The 26,665-nt window shown below is 45.8% G+C and overlaps 1 protein-coding gene across 1 annotated transcript in view; it reads left to right on the top strand.

Annotated features, from left to right (window-relative positions):
* The first annotated feature begins 9,800 nt into the window (after positions 1-9,800).
* The window catches only part of KLHL22 (kelch like family member 22), a 41,620-nt gene continuing 24,755 nt past the window's right edge, over positions 9,801-26,665 (top strand). The window contains exons 1-2 of the mRNA XM_055323027.1: positions 9,801-9,860; positions 16,316-16,581. Of these exons, the coding sequence (XP_055179002.1) occupies positions 16,355-16,581 (227 nt within the window). The 5' untranslated portion in view covers positions 9,801-9,860; positions 16,316-16,354. The remainder of the gene's footprint in view (positions 9,861-16,315; positions 16,582-26,665) is intronic.

The raw sequence follows: 26,665 nt of genomic DNA, 5'->3' as shown, positions 1-26,665 counted from the left end.
ATATTATAAAACCACATCATGGGCAAGTCTATGTAGGACCAACTGCAACCAGTGTAAAATGCATTTTTTAAAAGATTTTATTTATTGAGAGAGAGAGAGAGCCCAAGCAGGAAGAGGGGCAGGGGCAGAGGGAGAAAGAGAATCTTAAGCAGATTTCATGCTGAGCGCAGAGCCCTATGTGAGGCTTCATCTCAACACCCTGAGATCGTGACCTGTGCTGAAATCGAGTTGGATCCTTAACCGATTGTGCCACCCAGGCACCCCTAAAATATAATTTTAATAATAGTATCCTATAGCAATCTATGAAATCTGTCACATCTTACTCGTTCCCTTGTTCTTGGACATTTAGATTCTGGATGTTTGATTTCCTATTACAGGCAAGATATAACAAACATCTTTGTGCACAGATCTCTGTTAGAGTTTCAGAAGATTTCCTCAGCCCAGGCACTAGACATGGGTCCTGAGTTCTAGGGACTTATATTTGAAAGCTCTTACATTTGATGGAATTTCAAATATTACACATATTAAAAGAGATTTTTTTAAATAGATAAAATTGGGGCACCTGAGTGGCTCAGTCAGTTAGGCAGTCAACTCTTGATTTTGGCTCAGCTCATGATCTCAGGGTTGTGGGATCGAGCCCCCAATCTGGCTCAACACTCAGTACAGAGTCCACTCGTTTGTTTCTCTCTGCTCCTTCCCTCTCTCCATCTTGCTCTGTAAAATAAATAAGTAAAATATTTTTTATAAAGTAGGTAAAATCATAACTTTCATGCAGATATTAACTCATTGAACAGAAATCTAATAACAGGAGTGCCTGGGTGATGTAGGCGATTAAGCGTCCAACTGTGTTCTGGGTCAGGTTGTGATCTCTGGGCCCTGATCTCAGGGTCATAAGATCAAGCCCCTTTTTGGCCTCCATGCTCAGCAAAGTCTGCTCAAGATTCTCCCTCCCTCTCCCCCTGCCCCTCCTGCTCATGCTCTTTCTCAAGTAAATAAAATCTTTTTAAATAAAAGATTTATTTATTTATTATTTATTTATTTATTTGAGACAGAGAGAGAGAGAGCACAAGTAGGGAGGAGAGGGAGAAGCAAGCTCTCCCAGGAGCCCGACATAGGGAGCCTGACATGGGGCTTGATCCTAGGACCCTGGGATCATGACCCGAGTCAAAGGCAGATGCTTTACTAACTGGGTCAACCAATCAGTAAATAAATAAATCATAAATCGTAAAAGCAAGCAAGCAAGCTGGTAACATCTTATTAGTTTTTTTAGTATTGGGGAATATTGCAATGAAAATGTAAATGAGACAAAACTGGCCTCTCCTACAGTGGAGGAAGAAAATCCAGTTGAGTCTCCACCTGGCATGATTTGCATGTCTATGGACAAGAATTATTTTTGCATTGCTATTATCTACATTGTACTGTTGTAAATCAGCTAGGGCAAGGAAAGACTGGAATCTGATAGGTGAAACGGGTGTATTCTATACAATGCATAGTGCTCCCTTGAAGTATGAAATTTTCCTTAAGGGCCTATCACATAATTTTTACAGTTTTTCACCTTTTTTCTAAGAAGGGAGCACTTTGCATACCTGCCAGCAGTCATCACATTACAGACTACAAAATTCAGTCTGGGTGAAGCTACGGATCAAAAGACCTGGTTTCTTCAACAAGAAGAAAAACATGAGATGGAAGGGAACCTGAAGATTAAAAGAGACTTTCAAGGTCTCCCAGCTGTATGCAGTTTGGATCTTGATTCGAAAAAACTTCAAAAAGCAACAACAAAACAAAGACAAAACCTAAAGGGTGCCTGGATAGCTCAGTCGGTTCAGTGTCTGACTTTCTTTTTTTTAATCTTTTATTTATTTATTAGAGACACACACAGAAAGAGAGAGAGAGACAGGCAGAGGGAGAAGCAGGCTCCATGCAGGGAGCCCAATGTGGGACTCAATCTGGTGTCTCCAGGATCACACCCCGGGCTGAAGGCAGCGCTAAACCACTAAGCCACCAGGGCTGCCCAGTGTCTGACTTTTGATCTCAGCTCAAGTATTGATCTCAGGATCATGAGTTCAAACCCTACATTGGGCTTGACGTTGGGCTTGATGTTGGGCACGATGTTGGGCACGGAACCTATTTTTAAATAATTAGAAATTAGGGGATCCCTGGGTGGCTCACACCTGCCTTTGGCCCAGGGTGTGATCCTGGAGTCCCGGGATCAAGTCCCATGTCAGGCTCCCGGCATGGAGCCTGCTTCTCCCTCCTCCTGTGTCTCTGCCTCTCTCTCTCTCTCTATGTCTATCATGAATAAATAAATAAATCTTTTTAAAAAATTAAAAATGAAAAAACAACCCCCCCCCAAAAAAAAAAGCGACAAAGGAGAACATGTGTAGAGTAATTGGGAAATGTGATCACTTGACTACTTGGTGACATTAAGAAATTACTGTTAATTGTGTGTTTGTGTGTGTGAGAATGGAATTGTTGGTGGGGGAAAGGAGGTCAAAGGCAGGATGTTTATACAGTGGACCCTTGAACAACTCAGGCCTTAGAGGTGCCAATTTCTGCACAGTTGAAAATCCGCATTTTGGGATCCCTGGGTGGCGCAGCGGTTTGGCGCCTGCCTTTGGCCCAGGGCGCGATCCTGGAGACCCGGGATCGAATCCCACATCGGGCTCCCGGTGCATGGAGCCTGCTTCTCCCTCTGCCTATGTCTCTGCGCCTCTCTCTCTCTCTCTCTCTCTCTGTGACTATCATAAATAAATAAAAATTAAAAAAAAAAGAAAATCCGCATTTAATTTTTGAGTAACTACTGACAGCCTACTGTTGACCAGGACTCCTACCAAAACCAAGGTCAATTAACACATACTTGGTATATTATACTTATTATATACCTTATTCTTTTTTTTAAAGATTTTGTTTATTTATTCATGAGAGGCAGACAGAGAGAGAGAGAGAGAGAGAGAGAGAGGCAGAGACACAGGCAGAGGAAGAAGCAGGCTCCATGCAGGGAGCCCAATGCGGGACTCGATCCTGAGACTCCAGGATCACACCCTGGGCCGAAGGCAGGCGCTAAATTGCTGAGCCACCCAGGGATCTCCTATATACCTTATTATTATAACAAAGTAGGCTAGAGAAAAGAAAATGATATTAAGAAAATCGTAAGAGTAGGTGCCTGGCTGGCTCAGTCGGCAGAGCATGCAACTCTTGATCTCAGGTTGTGAGTTCAAGCCCCATGTTGGGTGTGGAGCCTACCTTTAAAAAATTGACTAATTAATTAATTTTAAAAATTTAAAAATCATAAGAGAAAATACATTTTCTACTCTACTCTAAAAAATTGACACGTAAGTGCATCTGTCCATTTCAAATCCAGTTGTTTAAAGGTCAACTGTACTTATAAAAGGGGAGGTAGGCCTTTCAATGTTGCAGCCTGATTAAAATTGGGCAGAACTCTTGATATATAATAGTTCAGGAGTGATGGGCTCAGCTGGCGAGGTTTGGAAGCAGCCCTGAAGAGTCAACAGGCTTGAAGATACCCTATCTTGAGCTATCTGTTGTTCCGACATGGGACCATTCCTTCTAATGGTGGCTCGTTGAGTAATCTGTTGTTCAGATAAATGGATTGTCAGGAAGTTCCTGAAAGAAACAATACAATTATTGCAACTTCATTCTTCTGGATAAAGTCTCGTTCACCTGGTATGGCCTAATAAGAAGTCATCTTGTTGGAGACAGTGAACTAAAGTTTAGGATGGCTTTAGTCCTCAAAACACTGGTTGTTTTCTGAATAAATGATAGGATATGGATCTTTCCACAGTTTGTCTTTGTCACTTAATAGAAGTTATTGCTACACACCCCTAGATCACCTGCTGCAGGTTATTCCACAATAACAATGCACCATGGTTTATTTATGGACATTCACTTTGATTCTGCTTTTTCACAATTGAAAACATGCTGCAATAAACATTCGCCGCCATGCTGTCTTGCCTCCCTCTGGCAGTATTTCTCCAATATAGACACCCAGAAGGGGAATCATTGGTTTGCAGAAAGCCACTTTACATTTTATTTAAATGTTAATAGCTACTGCCAGTCGTTGTAGGGGTTAGTTATCTAACGCTGCTGCCTAACAAATTACTCCACATTCAAGCATCTTAAAATGACTGTAATCAACATTTATTATCTTTCACAGTTTTTATGGGACAGCAATTCAGGAGAGGTTTAACTAGGTCTCTGGTTCAGTCTCTCTTGAGATTCCAGGCAGATGTGGGACTTCAGAAGACTATGGCCTAGCCAAGACTGGAGGATCTGCCTCCAATGCAGCTCATGCGTGGCTGGCAAGTGGGTGCTGGCTTTGACAGAGGTCTCAGTTCCATGGAGGTCTCTCTTTAGGGCTGGTTGTGTGTCTTCCTGACATGGTGGCTCACTTCCTGCAGATTGAGCAAGACAGAAGCTGCAACAACATCTTTTATGGCCTGGCCTTGAAAGCCACAGGCTTTTTCTTCTGCCTCATTCTAGTCCTTTTTTTTTTTTTAATTTTTATTTATTTATGATAGTCACACACACACAGAGAGAGAGAGAGAGGGGCAGAGACACAGGCTGAGGGAGAAGCAGGCTCCATGCACCAGGAGCCCGATGTGGGATTTGATCCTGGGTCTCCAGGATCGCGCCCTGGGCCAAAGGCAGGCGCTAAACCGCTGCGCCACCCAGGGATCCCGCCTCATTCTAGTCCTTAGAAGACACAGTCACTAAGTCCAGAGGAAGAGGAAGGAAGATTCAGCTTTACCTTTTGAGAAGGGAGGAGAGTCAAAGAATTTGCAGATATATTTTAAAAAACACTGTACACTCCAAATTAGCTGTTCTGATTTACGTTCTCATCAGCAATGTATGTACATTCTCACCCTCATCAACCAACACTAGATCTCATCTTATTTATATTTGCTGTGCTCATGTTGACAAAGGCTCTCTCCTTGACCAATCTTTAGCTGGGCTCCTCTGAGCTCTCTTCCTAACCAAGCTTCAATGTTGGCCTGTCTAGTTTATTTTTATTTTTTTAAAGGAAAGTTTTTTTTTTTAAGATTTTATTTATTTATTCATGAGAGACACAGAGAGAGAGAGAGAGAGAGAGAGAGAGAGAGGCAGAGACACAGGCAGAGGGAGAAGCAGGCCCCATGCAGGAGCCCGATATGGGACTCAATCCTGGATCTCCAGGATCACACCCCAGACTGCAGGCAGCGCTAAACCGCTGCGCCACTGGGGCTGCCCTGGCCTGTCTAGTTTAGTCTTAGCAAAGAATTCTACTAAATCAGTTCAGGGAGCATCCCCCACCTTTGATACCCAGTCAAATTCTTTATCCTCCAGCTATGATAAGCCTGATAGGCCAATTTAGCAAAAATCTCCCTCCCTTGATGTCTGTTATTAGTAATTTTACATCTACTGATCCCCTCAGTCAGCTCTTTCCTACAAATTCCCAACTGTCTTTGTTGTATTCAGAGCTCAGCCTAATCTCTCTCTCCCTTGGCATACCCCTGTTGCAATAGTCTTCCTGAATAGTCTTCCTTCCTGTTTTAACAAGTCGTAGAATGATTTTTTTCTTTAACAATGTATGAAAATGTGCTGTATTATTTGCATTTCCGGATGGCTAATGAGATTGAACTTGACTTCTTTTGTTTATATCCACTGGGACTTCCTTTTCTGTGAGTTTCTTTTTTTTTTTTAAAGATTTTATTTATTTATTCATTAGAATACACAGAGAGGAGAAAGAGAGAGAGGCGAGACACAGGCAGAGGGAGAAGCAGGAGCCATGCAGGGAGCCCAATGCGGGACTCTATCTATCCCGGGTCCCCAGGATCATGCCCCGGGCCGAAGGCAGCGCTAAACCACTGAGCCACCGGGGCTGCCCTTTTCTGTGAGTATCTAGTTAATATCTGTTACCAGACATTTAGCCCATTGATTAATTATCGATTTTTAGAAGTTCTTTATATATTCTGGGTAATAATCTTTTGTCTGCTATATATGTTGCAAAGATGTTCACTGATATATTGTATCATTTGCTTTTTTTTTTTCACTTTCCTTGATGTTGATGATTCTTGAAGGTATTAAATTTGTTTATTCTCTTTTGAATATTATCCATTTATGTCCATTTCCACCTAACCATTGGAATCCTAGTATTTTTATCGTTTTGTATGAAAATTTTAAAAAGATTTTATTTATTGGGGTGCCTGGGTTGCTCAGCAGTTGTGTCTGCCTTGAGCTCAGAGTGTGGTCCTGAAGTACCAGGATCGAGTCCTTCATCGGGCTCCTCTTAAGGAGCCTGCTTCTCTCTCTGCCTATGTCTTTGCCTCTCTATGTCTCTCATGAATAAATAAATAATTAAAAAAAAAGATTTTGTTGGGACACCTGGGTGGCTCAGCGGTTGGGCATCTGCCTTTAACTCAGGGTATGATCCTGGGTTCAGGATGGATTCCCACATCAGGGGACTCCCCCCAAATCTTCTCCCTCTGCCTATGTCTTTGCCTCTCACTCTCTGTGTCTCTCATGAATAAATAAATAAATCTTTTAAAAAATTAAAAAGATTTTATTTATTTATTGGGGGGGGAGCACAAGCAGGGAGTAGGGGCAGAGGGAGAGGGAGAAGCAGACCCCCTGCTGGGCAGGAAGCCCAATGAGGATCAAATCCATGATCCAAGATCATGACCTGAGCCAGAGGCAGATGCTTAACAGACTAAGCCACCCAGGTACCCTTTGTATGAATTTTTTATATAGTATTTGACACTTGCTCTCAAGTTTGTTGCAAATGTTTCATCAATTATTTTTTGTTTAGTATGTCTGCGACCAAATTGTGTAGCAGACAAGTGTGTTTGGCTTTTCTTTTGAAATATCTTTCACTGGGTTGAAGTTTAGAAAGTTTTCCATCATCTGTATCAGTTCTTTATTTAATTAATTAATTTATTTATTCATGAGAGACAGAGAGAGAGAAGCAGAGACACAGGCAGAGGGAGAAGCAGGTTCCACGCAGGGAGCCCGACGTGAGACTTGATCCCGGGTCTCCAGGATCACACCCTGGGCTGCAGGCTGCGCTAAACCGCTGCGCCACTGGGGCTGCCCTGTATCAGTTCTTTAACCAGTTTCTCAGCCTCTTATTTTTCTCCGATTCCCTCCACTTATTTTTCTTAGAACCTATTCAGTGGTAGCTCTGTTCTAGGTTCTGGGAATATAGCCATGGAGGACTGGGTGGAAGTTCGTACCCTCAGGGATCTCCTAGAAAGCAAACACATCCATGGGAGGACACCAGATTATCCTGCACACCACAGCTTCTGGGGTTTTCTCTTCCCTTGACACTCCCCTCCTCCAGAATTTTCCAGTGGGGGAGCCATTGACTTGATCTGGGTATATTTTGAGATGATGGTCCCTCTAGCTCCAAGAAGACAAGGCTTGGCCTTACTCCACTTTGCTCCTGGCCTTCTCCCCTTCACTCATCCTCATCCTCTTCACCCTCTAGCTCCTCTCTCCATCCTGAAGGTAATCTCTTTGGTCTCTCAAGTTGTGGTCCCATCTGTCCTCATCTCAGAGCCCAGACCCACCCTTGCAGTCTTCTTGTCCCCCCCTCCTTTCATAGTTCAGTCCCTGCAGGCTGCCTTCTGCCACTCCAAGGAAAGGCCTCCCTGGAGTAGATCCAGGGACTTTGCCTCTTCTCTCCACTGAGGCCACCCTCATACCTAGCCCCATTGGACCTTTGAGATTATTCCTCCCCTGTCTCCTCTATGGGTTCTTGCTTTCTGGGTGTCCCTTGGAACACCAGTACACCTTGTGCTCTGCCCTCAACTCACTCTTTTTTTCATACTTGTTCTGGCTCAGTGTATCACCTCTGGCTGAAGTGTATGATATGTCCATGATTTTACCTCCAGCCTGAAAAGTCCTCAGCTGGACATCTGCAGTCTCTTTACCCTTCCTGGGGCCAAAGTGAGCCTTGTCTTCCTCCAAACCTGCTCTTCCTCCAATCTCCTTGTGATGGGTGTAGTCCCATTGTTCTCCACCATCTCATGGGTTCACTCTTCCTCACCCATTACTCATGTGTAGTGGTGGAGAACTTGCCTCCTTCCCAGGTCTTCAGCCAGCACCTCCCTGTCCCCACTCCCTGCTCACCCGAGGTTGTAGCTTCACTGCTGCCCCCATACTCAGCCTCCTCCTACTCTCTAGTCCAGAGTCTGCAACCCATGGCCTCACTGAAGGCTGCCCTCAGGGCCACATCCACCTGCACCTCCCGAGGTAGGGTCATTTCCAGTTTTCTCTTCAGACTCAGAAACTTCTGGTAGTTTCCAGACTATTCAGTTCATAGGATCTCGCCTTGTGCCTTTGCTGACACTCCCGTTCCTGGAATGCTTCTCCTACTCCCCAAAAGTTCTCATCTGTTAGGTAGCTAGGGGCTCACCTCCTCCAGAAAGTCTTCCCAGAAGCCCATTCCCATTGGGAACCCCTGATCCCAGAGTCTGGTCCTACTCTCCTGGCCATTGTTTAGACGTTAGGCTCAGCCAGAACAGTGCTTCTCTTCTCTCTCTCTCTCTCTCTCTTTTTTTAAGATTTTAAATTTATTTATGAAAGAGAGAGAGAGAGAGAGGCAGAGACACAGGCAGAGGGAGAAGCAGGCTCCATGCAGGGAGCCGGATGTGGGATTCGATCCCGGGTCTCCAGGATCACGCCCTGGGCCGAAGGCGGCGCCAAACCTCAGAGCCACCGGGGCTGCCCCAATGCTTCTCTTTCATTTACTTTCTTCCTTTCCTACATTCCTGTATCGCCTTTTAACCACGAGCCATCCCTAGCCACATCTTTCCCCCACAGCCCCCCCCCCCATAACGCCCCATAAACATCAGTGTAGGACATCCCGATTTTTATCTACCAAGAGGCTCTGCTGGCTGGAACCTCTGGACACGGCAATTACAGGTGAGCCTCGGAGGACAAGATCCTCTTGCAGGTGAGGCGTAGAAAAATGAATGCTAAGAGCCTCCCGGCGGACTGCTGGGTCCAGCCTTTTGGAATGGGAATTGGATTTTTTTTTTTTTTTAAATTTTTATTTATTTATGATAGTCACAGAGAGAGAGAGGGGGGCAGAGACACAGGCAGAGGGAGAAGCAGGCTCCATGCACCGGGACCCCGACGTGGGATTCGATCCCGGGTCTCCAGGATCGTGCCCTGGGCCAAAGGCAGGCGCTAAACCACTGCGCCACCCAGGGATCCCGGGAATTGGATTTATTCCAGAGTCTCGGTAAACAGGAACACCCGTTCACTCTGGCAGGGTCCAATCTCTTCTCCCCAACACCCAGCAGAGGGCAGGCGATCAGCAGAGGCTCCGGGAGCTAAAGGGATCGCGAGGGGGGGCGGGAACGCGTGAGTGAGGGAATGAATGAGAGAATGAGTGAGTGAGCGGTAATGAGGAGGAAAGAAATGAAGGAAGTGGATGGAAGGGATGAGTGAGGGAGGGAATTTGGGAGAGAGGAAACGAGAGAAAGAAGGAGGAAACAGGTTTACAGGGCGCGACCCTTCCCAAAAGGCATCGCTTCATTTATTCACTCATTCATTCGTTCAGCCCCGCCAGGTGCCAGGAACTATGCCCGGTGCAGAGGCGCACGGTCACCCCGGCGGCGAGCTCTCCTGGGCTGGGCCAAGGCCAGAGCCGCATCCGCGGAAGAGTCGCCCCGGGCGGCGCCCCCCGCCCCCCGCTCCAGCCCCCCAGCGAGGCGCCCCCGCCCTCCTCCTCCTTCCGCCCCCGCCCGGCGCCTGCGCGGCGCGGCCACGTGACTCACCAAGGCCCCGCCCCGCGGCCGCCCGCCCGCCCCGCTCCCGCCTCCGGCGAGTGCGGTCTCAGCTTGCGGCGGCACCAGGTGAGCTGCGAGGCGCGGGCCGAGCGGGTCGAGCGGCGGGGAGCGCGGGGGGGCGGGCGGCGGGCGGCAGCCGAGCCCGGGCGAGCAGCTCGAGGGGCACGAGGACGCAGGGGCGGGCGCGGGCCGCGGGCGCGGGAGTGGCGGCCTGAGGCGAGCCCGCGGCCTGACGTGGCGGGGGCGCGGCGGGCGGGACCCCCGGGTGCAGCGGGGCGGGGAGCTGGCGCTCGCGGAGATGCTGGGCCTCCCCGCGGCTGCGGGGCCTGCGGGCCTCGAGGCCCTGGGCCGGCCTGTCGCCCGCGGCGGGTCTGTCTCAGCGCGGCCTTCCCAGCGGCGACCCTCGGTGCTGTGCGCGGGCGGGTCCTGCAACAGGCGAGTGGGGCGGGGCCTGGCTGCCACCACCTGGCGTGACCTTGGACCTCGCCTGCCAGCCTCAGTTTCCTCAGCAGCCCGCGGGCTGCAGCCGAGAGGGTCCAACCTCGCCACCTGCGCGGTTTCCAGAGAGAAGCCGGAGATCGCGCTGTCATTGCAGAATTTCCGCGTCCCCGGGCTTCGGGCGCGGGTTCTCCTTGCAGTCCTGGGCGGGCCGGAGTCGCGGAGTCGCCGCCGGTCGGTCGCCTGGTCGCCATCACCTTACGCCTGGAGTCCTTTTCGCGTCGGGCCTCTGTGGGGCCGGGCCTGGGCGGCAGGTTTGGCGCGCCCGATGCCCCAACTCAGCTTTCTGGAAGACTCATTCCAGAGCGCATCCGAGTTGGCACCCCAATGATGGCTCCCCATTCTGGAAATCAGTACCTACTTCGTCCTCTCCTCTTCCCAACAGTTTCTCTTCTTTTGTTGCAGTACCTTGCTTCATGCTGCCAAAGATTGGGGTTCGTTGAGGGTGGACACTTTTGGGGCGCTTCAGAGGACTGAGGGGTGCCTGCCCAGTAAATGGTATTGAGTTGAAAATTCAAAAATACTTTTGACTCTGTCATCCATGAGTTCATAAAAAATCATTTTACGTCCTTCAGTTTGTACCTGCTTGGGACATAAAGGTTCCTTCCTGCTGCCTTCAAAAGCTTTGAACATGGAACAGAGGGGCCTTCCTTGTGACGAGTAGAATCAGAAATGTACGGAGCGGGAGGGAACTTAAGCTAGGGAAGGACTTCGTAATAGAGTAATCCCTGTAAAATGAATAAGAGACAGAAGGTGTCACCGAGTGAGCTCCCAAAAACGTCCTTAATTTCAGCAAAATAGGCAGGGAAAGGTATTTAAAAGAAGTGTTGCATTTGACTTAATTATTTATTTTTTTTGATTTTTTGTCAATTACTGAAACATACTTGCACTATGAAATGCTGTTTTTCATCTAAGTCAACAAAGAGTGAAAAAAATGTCATGGGCAGCTCCGGTGGCGCAGCGGTTTAGCGCCGCCTGCAGTCCAGGGCCTGATCCTGGAGACAGGGGATCGAGTCCCGCGTCAGGCTTCCTGCATAGAGCCTGGTTCTCCCAAAGCCTGTGTCTGTGCCTCTCTGTGTGTCTCTCATGAATAAATAAATAAAATCTTTAAAAAAAGAAAAGGAAATGGTATCGGTCAGCTAGATAGTGGTTGGAACCAGGTTCTCATACTTTGCTGGTGGAAGAATAAATTAGTACAACCTCTATGGAGGGCAATTAGGCAATATGCTTTCAAATGACAAATACACATTAAAATTAACATGGGCCAGCAGTTCTGTATCTAGAAAATTTTCCTCAGATAACTGCTGTATATGTGGCATAGCTAAATGACTTTCAGTCTGTAACTGCTAAGGCAAACAATTGGAGGAAACCCTGATGTCTGTCTGAAAGGATTGGTTAAATAACATGTGGTTATGGATACAATGGACTGTGGGAGGGATATTAAGTTTTCATATGCAAAAGTTAAGGAAGGGGGGAACTGGTGTAGATTTACAGATTCACCTTCGAATCTGTAGATGCCCCCTGACAGGGAAGGTCGAATAGTAGTTTTCTTCTGGGAGAGGATTTGATTGGGGTCTAAGTGGGAGGAAAATTTAAGTCTCAGTGCCTTTCTGCGCCTTTTGAATTTGAATGTGAACATATTAAAAGATAAGTTTGAGGGTTTATTTTTTAAATATTTCATACTAACAGGAAAGTTAGTCTTATTGGATCCTAATGTTTTGTCTTGGTTTTTGTTTGTTTGTTTGTTTGTTTTAAAGGAATAAAACATTCTCTTTTTCCTTCCTGGAGAAAAATCATGATCCTGAATTCCTTTAATGTGTCTATGCTCTGTTATATTGTAACACTTGTCTAAAAACAAAAGTGGATGGCATGATTTCAAACTTTGTGTACCACATATATTCTTTAGTGTGCTTTTAACCCCCCTCTGTGGCTTTGAGATTTCTCCATGTTGATGACTATAGCTTGAGTTCTAGTTTCCCCATTTTAACTGTTGTCTAGTACTCTTGTTGGCTTACTTTGCTGCAGAGTCCAGTCCTCTGAGGATGGACATTTTTGGTCGTGGCCAATGCTTGCTTTATGAACAAGGCTGTGATGCATGGTCTTGAATGTGTTGCACTCCAAGCTATGCTCCTTCAGAGCAGGGAATTGGTTCATTTTCTTCACGTGGCCCTCAAGACCTACCTTAGTTCCTTAAATTGTGCTTGGTAAATATGCTTTGCTTGCCCAAGGAGGCAGTCTTCTCCTACTGTATTCTGTATTTGTAATAAATGTAGCTGCCATGGATCCCTTCTCAAAGGGACAGAAATGCTAATGTGCAGTGGGGACCCACTGAGGATGGATGTCTGTTGGAGCAGTCAGTCCCTGCTGCCAGCCTTAGAGAAAGAGGTCTTCTTGACTCCCTGGTGGTCACAGTAGTGAGGAGGAAGCTGAGACTTGGAGATAATGAGCTAAATGCTCAGTCATTTGGTTACAAGTGTACAAACAGTTTTGCAATGTGGAGGAGATAAAGCCGTAGCTGGTGGGTAGATAGAAAAGCTTCAATGATGGAGCATACCTGTCATGTTCTTGATACAATGACACAGGGAGAAGTCATCAAGCTAGACCTTGACCAATATGAGGTTTTAAAGACAGGTCTAGGTAGGAGTCTGATGGTTTAGAGGATGACAGGTGTCCCTTTGGTCTAAGGGCCAGATCACAGAGAGACCTATGTAGAAGGCAGTAGAGAAGCCAGGTGGGATACTCACTGGGCATTTGGGGACCTCCTGCAGCCTAAACAGGGGAGCTGGGAAGGATGGGACACAAGGAAGGAAACCAGTTGGTAGCCAGTGCTGTGGTCTGACCCAGGGTGGTGGCCATGGAGGAATAACTGGATGGGCATCTGAGATGGGAGAGAAGGAATCAGAACTGGAGGACCTGAATGGCACCTGGGTGGCTCAGTGGTTGAGTGTCTGCCTTTGACTCAGGTTGTGATCCCTGGATTCGGAGATCGAGTTCCACATCAGGCTCCTTGCAGGGAGCCTGCTTCTCCCTCTGCCTATGTTTCTGCTTCTCTCTCTTTGTCTCTCATGAATAAATAAGTAAAATTAAAAAAAAAAAAACAGAACAAAGCTGGAGGGTCTGATAGGACACATATAAAAAGGAAAAGAGATCATTGAAACCATGACGTTTCTGACATGGAAATTGTGGCTGTATGAAAACTAGTAAGTAAACTAGACCAGTAGGGAGGGCTGCTAGCTGGATTAGGCATCGAGCTAGAGGTGCATCTGGGAATATAGGGTAGATTCCTGGGGAAGAGCAGTGGGCTGGGGCAGAGTGTGTTGGCTGATGGGAAGGGATCAGAAAAGATGGCATATTGCCATGGGGCAGAGTTTCAAGTCAAGAGAGGTGTTTAGTGGGGGATATCCTTTGGCCCTGGATGTCTGTGTGTGAGCCAGTCCAGGGTATAGAGGAAGCAGTGGGTAGATGGTGAAGGTCCCAAATCTAGGAGGCACCCTCAGGGGCCACAGAGGGATGTAGAATATGTTGAATGGTGCTAGTGCTCCTGAGTCTAGTAGTGAGGACAGAGGTCTCTTTTTGCAAAGGTTTTTTTGTCTTTTTATTTAAGTATACTCCATGCCCAGTGTGGAGCCCAGTTCGGGCCTTGAACTCTTGTTCCTGAGATCAAGAGTTGGATGTGGGGGATCCCTGGGTGGCTCAGCGGTTTGGTGCCTGCCTTCGGCCCACAGCATGATCCTGGAGTCCCGGGATCGAGTCCCACATCAGGCTCCCTTCATGAAGCCTGCTTCTCCCTCTGCTTGTGCCTCTCTCACTGTCTCTCATGAATAAATAAATAAAATCTTAAAAAAAAAAAAGAGTTGGATGCGGGACTATGGGATGGGTCAGCAGTTGAGCGTCTGCCTCTAGCTTCTCAGGGCATGATCCTGGGGTCTGGGGATCGAGTCCCACATCGGGCTCCTTGTGAAGAGCCTACTTTCTCCCTGAACGATGTTTCTGCCTCCTCTCTTCTATCTGTATTTCTCACGGAGAAATAAAATCTTAAAAAAAAAATAGAGTTGGATGCTTAACCAACTTTATTTAAAGATTTTAGCGACACCTGGGTGGCTCAGTGGTTGAGTGTCTGCCTTTGGCTCAGGTTGTGATCCCAGGATCCTGGGATCGAGTCCAGCATCAGGCCCCACTCAGGGAGCCTGCTTCTCCCTCTGCCTATGTCTCTGCCTCTATGTTTCTCTCTCTGCCTCTATGTTTCTCATGAATAAATAAATATTTTATTTATTCATTTGAAAGAGAGAGAGACAAGAGAAGCGTGAGAGAGAGAATGAGCAGAGGAAGAAGGAGAATCAGACTCCCTACTAAAGCAGGGAGCCCCATGCAGGGCTCCATCCCAGGACCTGAGATCATGACCTGAGCCAAAGGCCGATGCTTAACTCTCTGAGCCACCCAGGTGCTCACCTGGCAAGTTTTATAGTAGAATATCTGTCTGTCTCTCTCTCTCTCTCTTTAAATCTTTATTATTATTATTATTTATGATAGTCACAGAGAGAGAGAGAGAGAGAGAGAGAGAGAGAGAGAGAGAGAGAGGCAGAGGCAGAGACACAGGCAGAGGGAGAAGCAGGCTCCATGCACTGGGAGCCCGACGTGGGATTCGATCCCGGGTCTCCAGGATCGCGCCCTGGGCCAAAGGCAGGCGCCAAACCGCTGCGCCACCCAGGGATCCCCTCTCTCTTTAAATCTTAAGTAGACTCCACTCTCAACATGGGGCTTGAACTCACAAGCCTGAGATTGAGTCCTGTGCTCTACCAAGTGAGTCAGCTAAGTGCTCCTTTCATTTTTTTTTCACTTAAAGATACAGTACAAGGAATTAGAGAAAAAACTAATTTAAGGGAGGGGATAGTGGAATGGCCATAGGTGGGGAACGTAGATGTTCGCCTGGGTTCCCACCTGCTGGCTGGATGGCAGTGCTGTGGCGAGAGAGTGCTTAGCTTAGCCCCAGAGCACAGTGCAGGACTGGTTGCCCCCTGACTCAGAATGTACAGCCAAAGGTTTGTTTTATTGATTGGGTTTCTGAGGCTTCAACTCAAATCATTGTGCATGTTTTGAACATATTCAATTATTACAATAAATAATTTTTTAAAAAAAAATAAATAAATTCAAATAAAATTCAAAATAAAATTCAAAATAATTCAAATATTCAAAAAATTCAAATAAAATTCAAAATAAAATTCAAAATAAATAATTTTTTTAAAAAATAAATTCAAATAAAATTTATAAAAATAAAAATTTTTGAAATAAAACCCTGCTGCAGGTGATCTTGAATGCAGCAGCTCTAGTTGAAGTTACTGTGTTTGAATCTTGGTAAAAGAAGACAGGTCCTGGACCCTCTCCTGGGTCTCCTGGCCACCATTCAGGTCTGTTGTCATTTTTATGCATCCATTCCTACGTGAGGGAACCCAATTTTATTCTTTCTGTCTCTTTTTAAAGTAAACTCTACTTCCAACGTGGGGCTCAAACTCACAACCCAGACATAAGGAGTCACATGCTCTCCTGTCTGAGCCAGCCAGGCACTCCAGTTTTGTTCTTTCTCAATGGGAGAGAGGAAGAGTTCTTCAGAACCGGTTCTGTGCTGGTGCTTTATATTCATCATTTACCAATTTTAGATTTCCCCAACAGCAGGATGATTTATTTCCCCTTTTTCATTTGAGGAACCTGAGAGTCATGTTGGTCATGTGGTGAGTCCATGGTAGGGCCAGGGCCGCAACCGAGATCAGTCTCCAGAATCCTGTTTCCCAGAGATGCTGAAGGAGATAACATTTAATGAAGAATCTTAGAGATGAAGGTACACAGGTCATCAGGAAAGGAGCCCCCAAGTTTGGAGAAGCAGTGGGAGGGGAGAGGAAATTTGAGGGTTTAAGGCCACAGGGGAAGCACAGGCAAACTGGTGGGAGGAACAAAAGTGCCATGGACCAATCTGTGCACTATTTGGTATTGCCACCCTGGCTTATTCCCTGTCCCCTCTGTCTTGCCAGCTGACAGCCTCAGTTGTGAGATCTGGTGTGGTGGTCAGGATGGCGGAGGAGCAGGAGTTCACCCAGCTGTGCAAGTTGCCTGTGCAGCCCTCACACCCGCATTGTGTCAACAACACCTACCGGAGTGCACAGCACTCCCAGGCCTTGCTCCGAGGGCTGCTGGCTCTCCGGGACAGTGGCATCCTCTTTGATGTTGTCCTGGTGGTGGAGGGGAGACACATTGAGGCCCATCGAATCCTATTGGCTGCATCCTGTGATTATTTCAGGTGAGTTATCTCCATATGTTCTCACAAGTAAAGTAACACAGGTAATCCTGGCTCCGCTAGGTATTTGTGTTGGTACCCACAGTGACCAGGTGGGAGGGACCAGTCAAGCTGCCAAGTCCCCTGCTCACCCCAAGCTTCTCGGACTGCTTGTTACAGTGAGTGGGACAGAGGGGTCTTCTTTTTCTTTCAGTTCTGTCTCTGGGGCATGTTCTCTTTTTTCTTTTCTTTTTCTTTTTTTTTTAAAGTTTATTTATTTTTAAGTAATCTCTAGCCAGCATGGGTCTAGAATTCACAACCTTGTGATCAAGAGTGGCATGCTCTTCTTACTGAGCCAGCCAGGCTCCCCACTCCTCACCCCCCGCCTTTTCCTGTGTTTTAAAAGACAGCATGTGGGATCCCTGGGTGGCGCAGCGGTTTGGCGCCTGCCTTTGGCCCAGGGCGCGATCCTGGAGACCCGGGATCAAATCCCACGTCAGGCTCCCGGTGCATGGAACCTGCTTCTCCCTCTGCCTATGTCTCTGCCTCTCTCTCTCTATCTCTCTGTGACTATCATAAATAAATAAAAATTAAAAAAAAATTAAAAGACAGCATGTTTGACTCTACTTGTCCTATTGCATTTCATGAAATGAATTTTCTATATCTTGATATAAAACAGATTTTCTATATACTCTGGTTCCCCCAGCATTTCATTTTGAAAATTTTCTAATCTGTGGAAGAGTTGAAAGAATAATATTACAAACACCTGAATACCAGTTGTTAGTATTTTGCCATATTTGGTTTCTCTTCACACACACAGACATATACAGTGCCCTTTTTAAGATATTGGCAATTTATGCCTTTGTCTTTCAGTGCCCCTTGCCTCCAGTGGTGTTCTCATAATGCTGGCTAGAAGCCCACATGAGCCCTGGTCAACAGGCTTCTCGCCCTTGGTGCTGAGGTCAAGGCCAAGTGGTCAGTCCCATACACACATTGTCCACACAGCTGTGTGATATGTGAAGTTGTGCCTTTTTTTTTTTAAGATTTTATTTTATTATTTATTCATGAGAGAGACAGAGAGAGAGAGAGAGAGAGAGAGGCAGATACACAGGCAGAGGGAGAAGCAGGCTCCATGCAGGGAGCCCGACGTGGGACTCGATCCCCTGTCTCCAGGATCACGCCCTGGGCTGAAGGCGGCGCTAGACTGCTGAGCCACCCAGGGATCCCAAGTTGTGCCTTTTGTGCCCCTTCACTGGCCATCTACCTTCTGACCCATACCTTCCCATCTTTTTTTTCTTTTTTAAAAGATTGCATTTGTTTGAGAGAGAGAGATAGTGTGCATACCAGCGCATGAGTGGGAGGAGGGGGAAGAGGGACAAGTAGGCTCCCTACTGAGTGTAGAGCCTGAGGTGGCCCAAGATCAGGACTTGCTGAAGTCAGACGTTCAGCTGACTAAACCACCCAGGCACCCCACATCTTACCTTGAGGGCCTAAGCCTCTGACCTTCCCCCATGGATTCTTTGTCCCTTAGGGTTTCTCATGGCTTCCTTCATGACCCCATTGTGGCCATTGGCACATTAGGAAGAATTGGTGCTACCACCCTCATTGTATCCTAGTGAGAGGAGGCTCAGGGATGAGGCCCAGGTCTCATTCCAGGTCTGATTCTGTTTCATTGTTTCATCTTCCAGTATTGGTTAGAGTTCTCAGTTTTTTGTTTTTTATTTTTAAAGATTTTATTTATTTATTTATTTATTTATTTATTTATTTATTTATTTATTTATTTGAGAGAGAAAAGTAGTGTGCAGTGGGTGGGGTTGGTGGGGAGGAGCAGAGGGAGAAGGAAAGTGAATCTGAAGCAAACTCCGCGCTCAGTGCAGAGCCTGACATGAGGCTCCATCCCATGATCCCGAGATCATGACCTGAGCCAAAACTAAGAGTTGGACACTTAACTGACTGAGCCACCAGGTGCCCCTGTTTGTTTTTAAAGTAATCTCTAGGGATCCCTGGGTGGCACAGTGGTTTGGTGCCTGCCTTTGGCCCAGGGCGCGATCCTGGAGACCCCGGATCGAATCCCACGTCGGGCTCCCGGTGCATGGAGCCTGCTTCTCCCTCTGCCTGTGTCTCTGCCTCTCTCTCTCTCTGTGTGACTATCATAAATAAATAAACATTTAAAAAAAAATAAAGTAATCTCTATTCCCAACGTGAGGCTTTGAACTCATGACCCTGAGATCAAGAGTCACATACTCCACTGACTGAGCCAATCAGGCACTCCAGTTCTCATTTTTTGATTTTAGGAACTATTGAGTGAAATATTTCTTCATAAGTGTCTCCTGTTCTCCAGAAGGACTTTATAGAGAGCGTGACGAGTGGTGGCCTAGGGCAGACATAGCCAGGCTTCCTTGCATCTGCTTTTGCAGTTACTCAGTAGTGCTGCCCTTCTCTGCTTTTCCTGCCCTGCCCTGTTCTCTCCCAGGCTCAGCCTCTTCCTCTGGGAAGCTCTTTCTAGTTGTCCTGTACCTTTTCCCAGCCTCTGGCTCCTCCCTGAAGGAGGCTGATGACCCCTTAGACTGCAAAGAGCTGGAAGGCTCTCTGGATGGCTCTTGTTATGGGAGCCATCCCCTGCAGGAACCCTCCTTTGGTATGCACTCTCTGCAAGGTTTGGGGATTGACTAAACTGTTCATCTTGAGTCTTGTTTGTTTGGCTTGTGGTAATAGGTGTGTTTCATACTTTGGGCTCCTGTGGCCTTCTCCTGCTTTGCCTGTCTACTTCTCTTATGCTGGTTCCTGGCTCTCTACCCCATATATCAGGTTCTATTCTGTTCAGTCCTAGATGGGGCCTCCCTGGGTCTTACGTCCCTCCCTCTATTTTCATACTGTGAATTATTAGGTAGTCAACTATATTCAGCTTAATGCCTGTGATTTTGAAAATTTGGATAAAATTGATGATTTTGTAGAAAGTACATATTGACAGAACTTGACTCGAAGTAAAAGAGAAAATTATATTCTCCACAAAAACACGAAGCCCAGACAAGTCCTGTGGAGTTGTACGTTTTATGTATAGACTCTATTGCTATTTAAACTTTTTCAGAGTAGAGAAAGGAAGTCTCCACATTTTTTTAAATTTTTTTTTTTTTTTTTTTTTTATTGAAAGAGAGAGAGAGAGAAAGCACAAGCAAGGGGATGAGCAGAGGGAGAGGGACAAGCAGACTGCGCTGAGCACCACCGAGCCTGATGGGTGCTGATCCCACAACCCTGAGAACATGACCTGAGCTGAAATCAAGAGTCAGATGCTTAACTGATTGAGCCATTCAGGCGGCCCTGGGTTTGAAGAGAGTTACATAACATTGGTATCCACATTGGACAGATAGGCAACACACAAGAAAACTAAACTCGTTTGTGAATGACAGTGTAAAGTCTTCAGCGAGACCTTGGTGTAGAGCTCCACAGCACCACCGTCCCTGTCCCTATTGTACTGCAGAGCAGCAGACCTTAGCCCAGGAGGTCTTTGTTCCATGTTAGACAATCTTTCTTAACAGGTTTTTTTTTTATTTATTTTTATTTTTATTTATGAGAGACACGGAGAGAGAGAGGCAGAGACACAGGCAGAGGGAGAAGCAGGTTCCATGCAGGGAGCCTGACATGGGTCTCAATCCCAGGACTCAAGGATCACTCCCTGGGCCGAAGGCAGGTGCTTAACCGCTGAGCCACCCAGGGATCCCCAACAATCTTTCTTAAAATGTGACTCACTCAAAGGAGACCTTGCCTGTAGCCCTCCACAGATCTCAGCATCCATTCCTGCAGCTAAAATACCTTTTCAATAGGTGAAAAAAAGTTGAAAGCACCACTTTAGGGGCAACTAGGTGGCTCCATGAGTTAAGTGTCTGCTCTTGGCTCCGGTCATGATCCCAGGGTCCTGTGATTGAGCCCCAGAGGGCTCCTGACTCAGTGGGGAGCCTGCTTCTTCCTCTCCCTCTTCTCCCAACTCATGCTCTCTCTCTCAAATAAATAAAAAAATATTAAAAAAAAAAAGAAAGAAAGAAAGCACCACTTTACCCCTGCCCTCCCACATCATCTCCCTACCTCACCTGCCCACCCCATAGTAACTGGTTTCCTAAATTCCTCTTCATTCATACACTGTTTTTTTTTTTTTTTTTTTTTTTTTGCAAATACTGGTCCATAATTCTGAAACCCTTAAGCTCTGAAATTTGAAAGTTGTTTTGTTTTTTTTTTGTTGTTGTTGTTTACTGTGTTGCTAAAACTTCATGAGTGTATTCAGGGGGTCTCCTAGAGCTGTTTTTGTTAGATAGTAGCTTCTAGTCATTAATTTTGTTGGGGGATGGGGAAAGCTGGGTTCTCCCACATTGCCATTTTTTCCATGAGTTTTGTTTTTGTTTTTTAAATTTTGGTACAGATCTATTAAACTATAAAACCTGCCCTAAACTGATGTGAGGCTTATTTTATTTTCCTTTACTTTTTAAAATATTTTATTTAAGAGAGAGAGCATGAGTAGGGTGAGGGCAGAGGGAGAAGCAGACTCCTTGCTGAGCAGGGAGCTCAATGCGGGGTTCGATCTTGGGACTCCAGGGCCATGACCTGAGCTGAAGGCAGATGCTTAGCCGACTGAGCCATTCAAGTACCCCTATTTTTATCCTTAGTATATGTCTTTTATATTTTGCTTTGAAAATACTAAGGAATTTGGTTGTGAGGTATTGACCCAGACCTTGCAGGGGTGTGATATTGTACATGGCATGGGTGCTGTGCTGTGTTTTTCCAGTTGAAACCATTTGAATTTTGAAACATACTTGGCCTCCAGGATTTGAATTGGGGACTGGGGGTCTGAACAAGCTGACGTTCCCCACTGTACATCAGAGGGTGCTACTGGACATCTGGTTATGGTATCCTAGCAGTAGAGATGACCCTCATTCTGCAATGTTCTGTGCTGTTCATGCCCTCCACTTTGTTGGTGGCCTGCTGTGATTTTAAACATATGATAAGATTTACCAACTTGGGACGCCTGGGTGGCTCAGCAGTTGAGCATCTGCCTTCAACTCAGGGTGTGATCCTGTGGTTTTGGGATCAAGTCCCACATCGGGCTCCCTGCATGGAGCCTGCTTCTCCCTCTGTCTCTGCCTCTCTCTCTCTCTGTGTGTCTCTCATAAATAAATAAACACAAAATCTTAAAAAAAAAAAAGAGTTACCAACTTAACTGTTTTTAAGTGTACAGCTGAGTAAAGTGTATTCATACTGTTGTAGAAGAGAGCTCCAGAACTTTCTCATCTTGCAAAACTGAAACTGCACCCAGTAAACAGCTCCCTACACCCCTACTTCCAGCCCCTGTAACCATGATTTCACTTTCTGTTTCTAGAATTTGACTACACTAGGAACCTTTTATAAGTGAAATCATATATGTTTGTCCTTTTGTGACTGGTTTATTTCACTTAGCATAATGTCCTCAAGGTTCATCCATGTTGTAGCATGTGTTAGAGTTTCTTTCCTCTTTAGGGTTGAACAATATCCCATTGTGTGAATAGACCACATTTTGTTAATCCATATATTTACGGATGGAGACTTGGGTTATTTCTGCTTCTTGACTATTGTGAATAATGCTGTGAACATGGATGTACAAATATTTTCTTGAGACCCTGCTTTGAGTTATTTTGGCTATGTACCCAGAAGTGGAATTGCTATGTCATATGTTAATTCTGTGCTGAATTGAGGAGGAGATCCCTGGGTGGCTCAGCCATTTAGTGCCTGTCTTCAGCTCAGGGCATGATCCTGGAATCCCAGGATTGAGTTCCACATCAGGTTCCCTGCATGGAGCCTGCTTCTCCCTCTGCCTATGTCTCTTTGCCTCTCTGTCTGTGTGTGTCTCTCATGAATAAATAAATAAAATCTTAAAAAAAAATTGAGGAATGTCCATACTGTTTTCTGCAGTAGCTGCCACCATTTTACATTCCCACCAGCAATGCACAAGGGTTCCATTATCTTTGTATTCTCACCAACATGTGTTACTTTTCTAGTTTTTTTTGGTAGTGGCCATCCTAATAGGTATGAGGTATGTTCATAATTTTATTTTATTTATTTTTTAAGATTTACTTATTTATTTTAGAGGGAGATTGCATGCACGTGCAGGAGCAGGAGGGGGAGAGAGAGAGAGAGAATCTCAAGCTGACTCCATGCTGAGCAGAGACCCCAATGTGGGGGTTGATCTCATGACCCTGAGATCATTACCTGAGCTGAAACCAAGAGTTGGATGCTTAACTGGCTACACCATTCAGACTCCCTGGACATCATTTTAAAAGTTTCTTCCCCTTGAAGTTTTTATTTGCTCATAATTCCAGTGTTACAGAAAAGTAGTTAAGACTATGATAAAGAATTAAGCATCCATTTTTGGTTAAAAACAACAAAAACAAAAGGAGTAGATATATATTTTATTTTTCTTTCGATCTTTTTTTCTCTCCCTAGCTCTTATTTTGAAAGATGTCAATCCTGTAGAAAAGCTGAAAGATCAGCCTTTCTTTTTTTTTTTTTTAAGATTCATTGATTAGCATTTTGTATATTCGCTTAGGAGTAACTTGTGGATCTAACAGTTTTTCTGAAAAAAAAAAAAAAAAACAGTTTTTCTGGAAATAGTTCATTGCACTTCCAAGAATAAAATTTTTTCTAGTATATCTAAGAACATTTATAGTCATTCCACAGTTCTATCTGATAATTGAGTTCATATTCAGATTTTCCTAATTGTCCCCAAAATATCTTCTGTCTCCTTCCTCCCCTCTCCATTCAGGATCCAGTCAAGGCACATGTTACATGGACACCCCAAAGAATGAGTCAAAGTACCACAGAGCACAGGAAAACCCTGAGAGGGTGTGTGTGGACTAAAATAGACCTCTAAAGAGATCCAGATGCTGGCTTGTGAGGTAGAAGAGCCCATTCTGTCCATCACAGAGATGCTGGTTCTCTCTACATCAGTCTATATGTGTGATACATTCCCAATAAAAATACCAAGAGACTTTATGGGGGGGTGGAGGGATTTCACAAACTGATTCTAAAGTCCAAATTTTCCAAAGCAAGCAAAGGCCAGGAAATTGCTGAGAAGGTAGTGAAGGGAGACTGGCCCTATCCTATGGTAATGTGTGTTATGGAGCTATAGTAATCCAAATTGCTCCTGGTGCCTGAGATGTGGGAAGATTATTAGGAAGGTAGTGGTTTTAAACATAGACACTAGCCTGCCAGGAACTTTGGGATAAAGATGACATTCCAAGTAGGGGAAGGTGATGATGGGTGGCTCTCTTGAAAAACACAAAATTTCTCCTTGCCTCACATGTTGTCCAAAACAAATTTCAGGTGGAATAAATTTTTTGGGTTTTTTTTTTTGTTGTTGTTGTTGTTTTGTTCGTTTGTTTTTTGTCAAATGATCCTTTATTGAAGCGTTTTCCTTTGTAGTTCTTAACTAGCTGGACATTACACTATACCGCTGTTGACATCCATGATGTCATGAGGGTGGTAGCCATCAGCATTGGAAGCCACAGACTGGACAATTCCCAGGATCTCTTTAATGGTTCCAGAGAGTGAGTTCTCTGGCTAAAGAACCCTATCTAATCTGCCAGGCAACGTTGATACTCTCATCAAAAGTGATAGTTCCATTGTGCTTAAAGTTTTTCTCCTTTCTGTCTCTGGGCGGTTCCTCCAGAGGTTTGGTAATCAAGACAGAGGCAAAAGGTACCACTTCAGTCTGGGCCTATCTGTTCTGTTTACTTGTTTTAAATTTTGAGTAGGCTCCGTGCTCAGCGTGGAGCTCAAACTCACAACCCTGAGGTCAAGACCTGGACGCTTAACCAACTGAGCCACTCAGGCACCCCAGGGCCTTTCTGTTCTGAATGGTCAGTTTCACTATAATCCTAAGACCCTTCCAATCACTGGTTGCCTTGGTAGTGTCATCACTAACCTTTTTTGGAGACAGACCCAGAGAGCCAGTCTTGGGGGCCAGGGCACTGAGTTCCCCACCAGTGCACGTCACATGTAAGACTTTGATCTTGTGGGGGTCAAACTTAATTAAGCAGCATGATGGAGGCAGCTGGTGTCGTATGAACCTGGATTCAGGATGACTGAAGAGAGTTACACCTCAAGTGGATTAACTTTTTTTTTTTTTAAGTAGGCTCCACGCCCAATGTGGGGCTTGAACTCAGGACTCTGAGATTGAGTCCTGTGCTCTACCAACTGAGCCAGCCAGACACCCTGCATTAGCAATTTTAATTGTGAAAAGTAAACCAAAAATATATAGAGGAAAGCATGGGGAAATTTTTTTTTAAGATTTATGTATTTATTGGGGATCCCTGGGTGGCTCAGCAGTTTAGCGCCTGCCTTTGGCCCAGGGCGTGATCCTGGAGTCCCGGGATTGAGTCCCACGTCGGCTCCCGGCATGGAGCCTGCTTCTCCCTCCTCTTGTGTTTCTGCCTCTCTCTCTCTCTCTCTCTCTCTCCCCCCCCATAAATAAATAAGTAAATAAATCTTTAAAAAAAAGATTTATGTATTTATTTGAGAGAGCATGCACACACGCATGTGAGCAGGCTGGGGGGAAGGGCATAGAGAGGGAAAAGGGGAGAGAGAATCCTAAGCACGCTTCATACTGGACTCTGACCTGGAGCTCCATCTCAAAACCCCAAGATCATGACCTGAGCCAAAACCAAGAGTCCAATGCTCAACCGACTGAGCCACTGAGGGAAATGTTTTTTAATGTTACCTCAGAGGAGGGGAAAATGTCTAAGTTTGGCATAAAACTTGCAGGCATGAAAATGAGAAATTTGCATTCAAAACAGACAAAATTGGGGATCCCTGGGTGGTGCAGCGGTTTGGCGCCTGCCTTTGGCCCAGGGCGCGATCCTGGAGATCCGGGATCGAATCCCACGTCGGGCTCCCAGTGCATGGAGCCTGCTTCTCCCTCTGCCTGTGTCTCTGCCTCTCTCTCTCTCTCTCTCTCTCTCTCTCTGTGACTATCATAAATAAAAAACAAAAACAAAAACAGACAAAATTGTACATGGCAGAAAGCATTGTAAAATCAAAAGATCTGAGGTAGGAAGAAAATTTCAACTCATCCACAAAAGGGCAGATTTCTTCAAAGTGACAAGAGAGAGTCTAAGAGAAAATGGACCAAGAATCTGGACTGTTCGAAAAAGAATATAGAAATGGCACTTTAAAGGGCACCTGGTTGGCTCAGTTGGAAGAGCATGGGACTCTTGATCTTGGGGTTATTGAATTCATGACCACATTGGGTGTAGAGCTTACTAAAAAAGAAGAAATGCCTTCTCATTCATTATAAGGTTCCTCCTTAGATTGATAGTATGTAGGCAGTACTATCAAAGTATAGATGTATATAAACCCTGTGTCCTAGCGGTTGTTTTCATAGGAATGATCCTGACAGGCACGTAAGCAAAATGTCATGGTGGTAAGGCCCTCCCTGTCAGGTGCTATAATGGGAGATTAGAAGTAATCCAGGTGGGGGTGCCTGAGTGGCTTGGTCAGTTGAGTGTGCGACTCTTGATTTTGGCTCAGGTCGTGATCTTGGTTGTGAGATCAAGCCCCACATCAAGCTTTGTACTGAGCAGGGAACCTGCTTAGGAGTCTCTCTCTCCATCTCTAAGGAAAAAACCAAACCAAAACAAAACAAAACCCAGGTGTATTGTAGCAGCGGGTTATATCAACCATGATAGTTTTTACAAGAAGAGGGGCAGCCCTACATGTAAGGAGCCATTTCCAAGATGCATTGTTAAGATGTGATGTAGAATATAAGGTACATGGACTGAACCGATGGCCTGGAGCAGAGCAGAGGAGGGAAAAATAAAATGTAAAAACAGCTACGCTGTCCTCTATGCATGGCTGTCATATTTCAGCCCTGCTGCCTCCCCCTGACAACCAGCCTCTTCCCTCTGAACAACTTATTAACTGGCTCCCCTGGGATGCCTCAAGGCATCTCACTGATGGTGACTCCAACCTCACTCTCTGACCCTGTTCCTCCCGAGTCCCTTTCAGCCCAGCTAACCCAGCCAAGGGCCCTGGTTCCTCCAGTGTTCTCCCAGATTCAGTCCTTCAGCATGTTCTTTCTGCCACCAGG

The sequence above is a fragment of the Nyctereutes procyonoides genome, unplaced genomic scaffold (assembly GCF_905146905.1).
Source record: "Nyctereutes procyonoides isolate TBG_1078 unplaced genomic scaffold, NYPRO_anot_genome, whole genome shotgun sequence".
Taxonomy (NCBI): Eukaryota; Metazoa; Chordata; class Mammalia; order Carnivora; family Canidae; genus Nyctereutes; species Nyctereutes procyonoides.
Note: the sequence above shows the minus strand (reverse complement) of the source record. Positions and strands in the feature narration are given on the sequence as shown.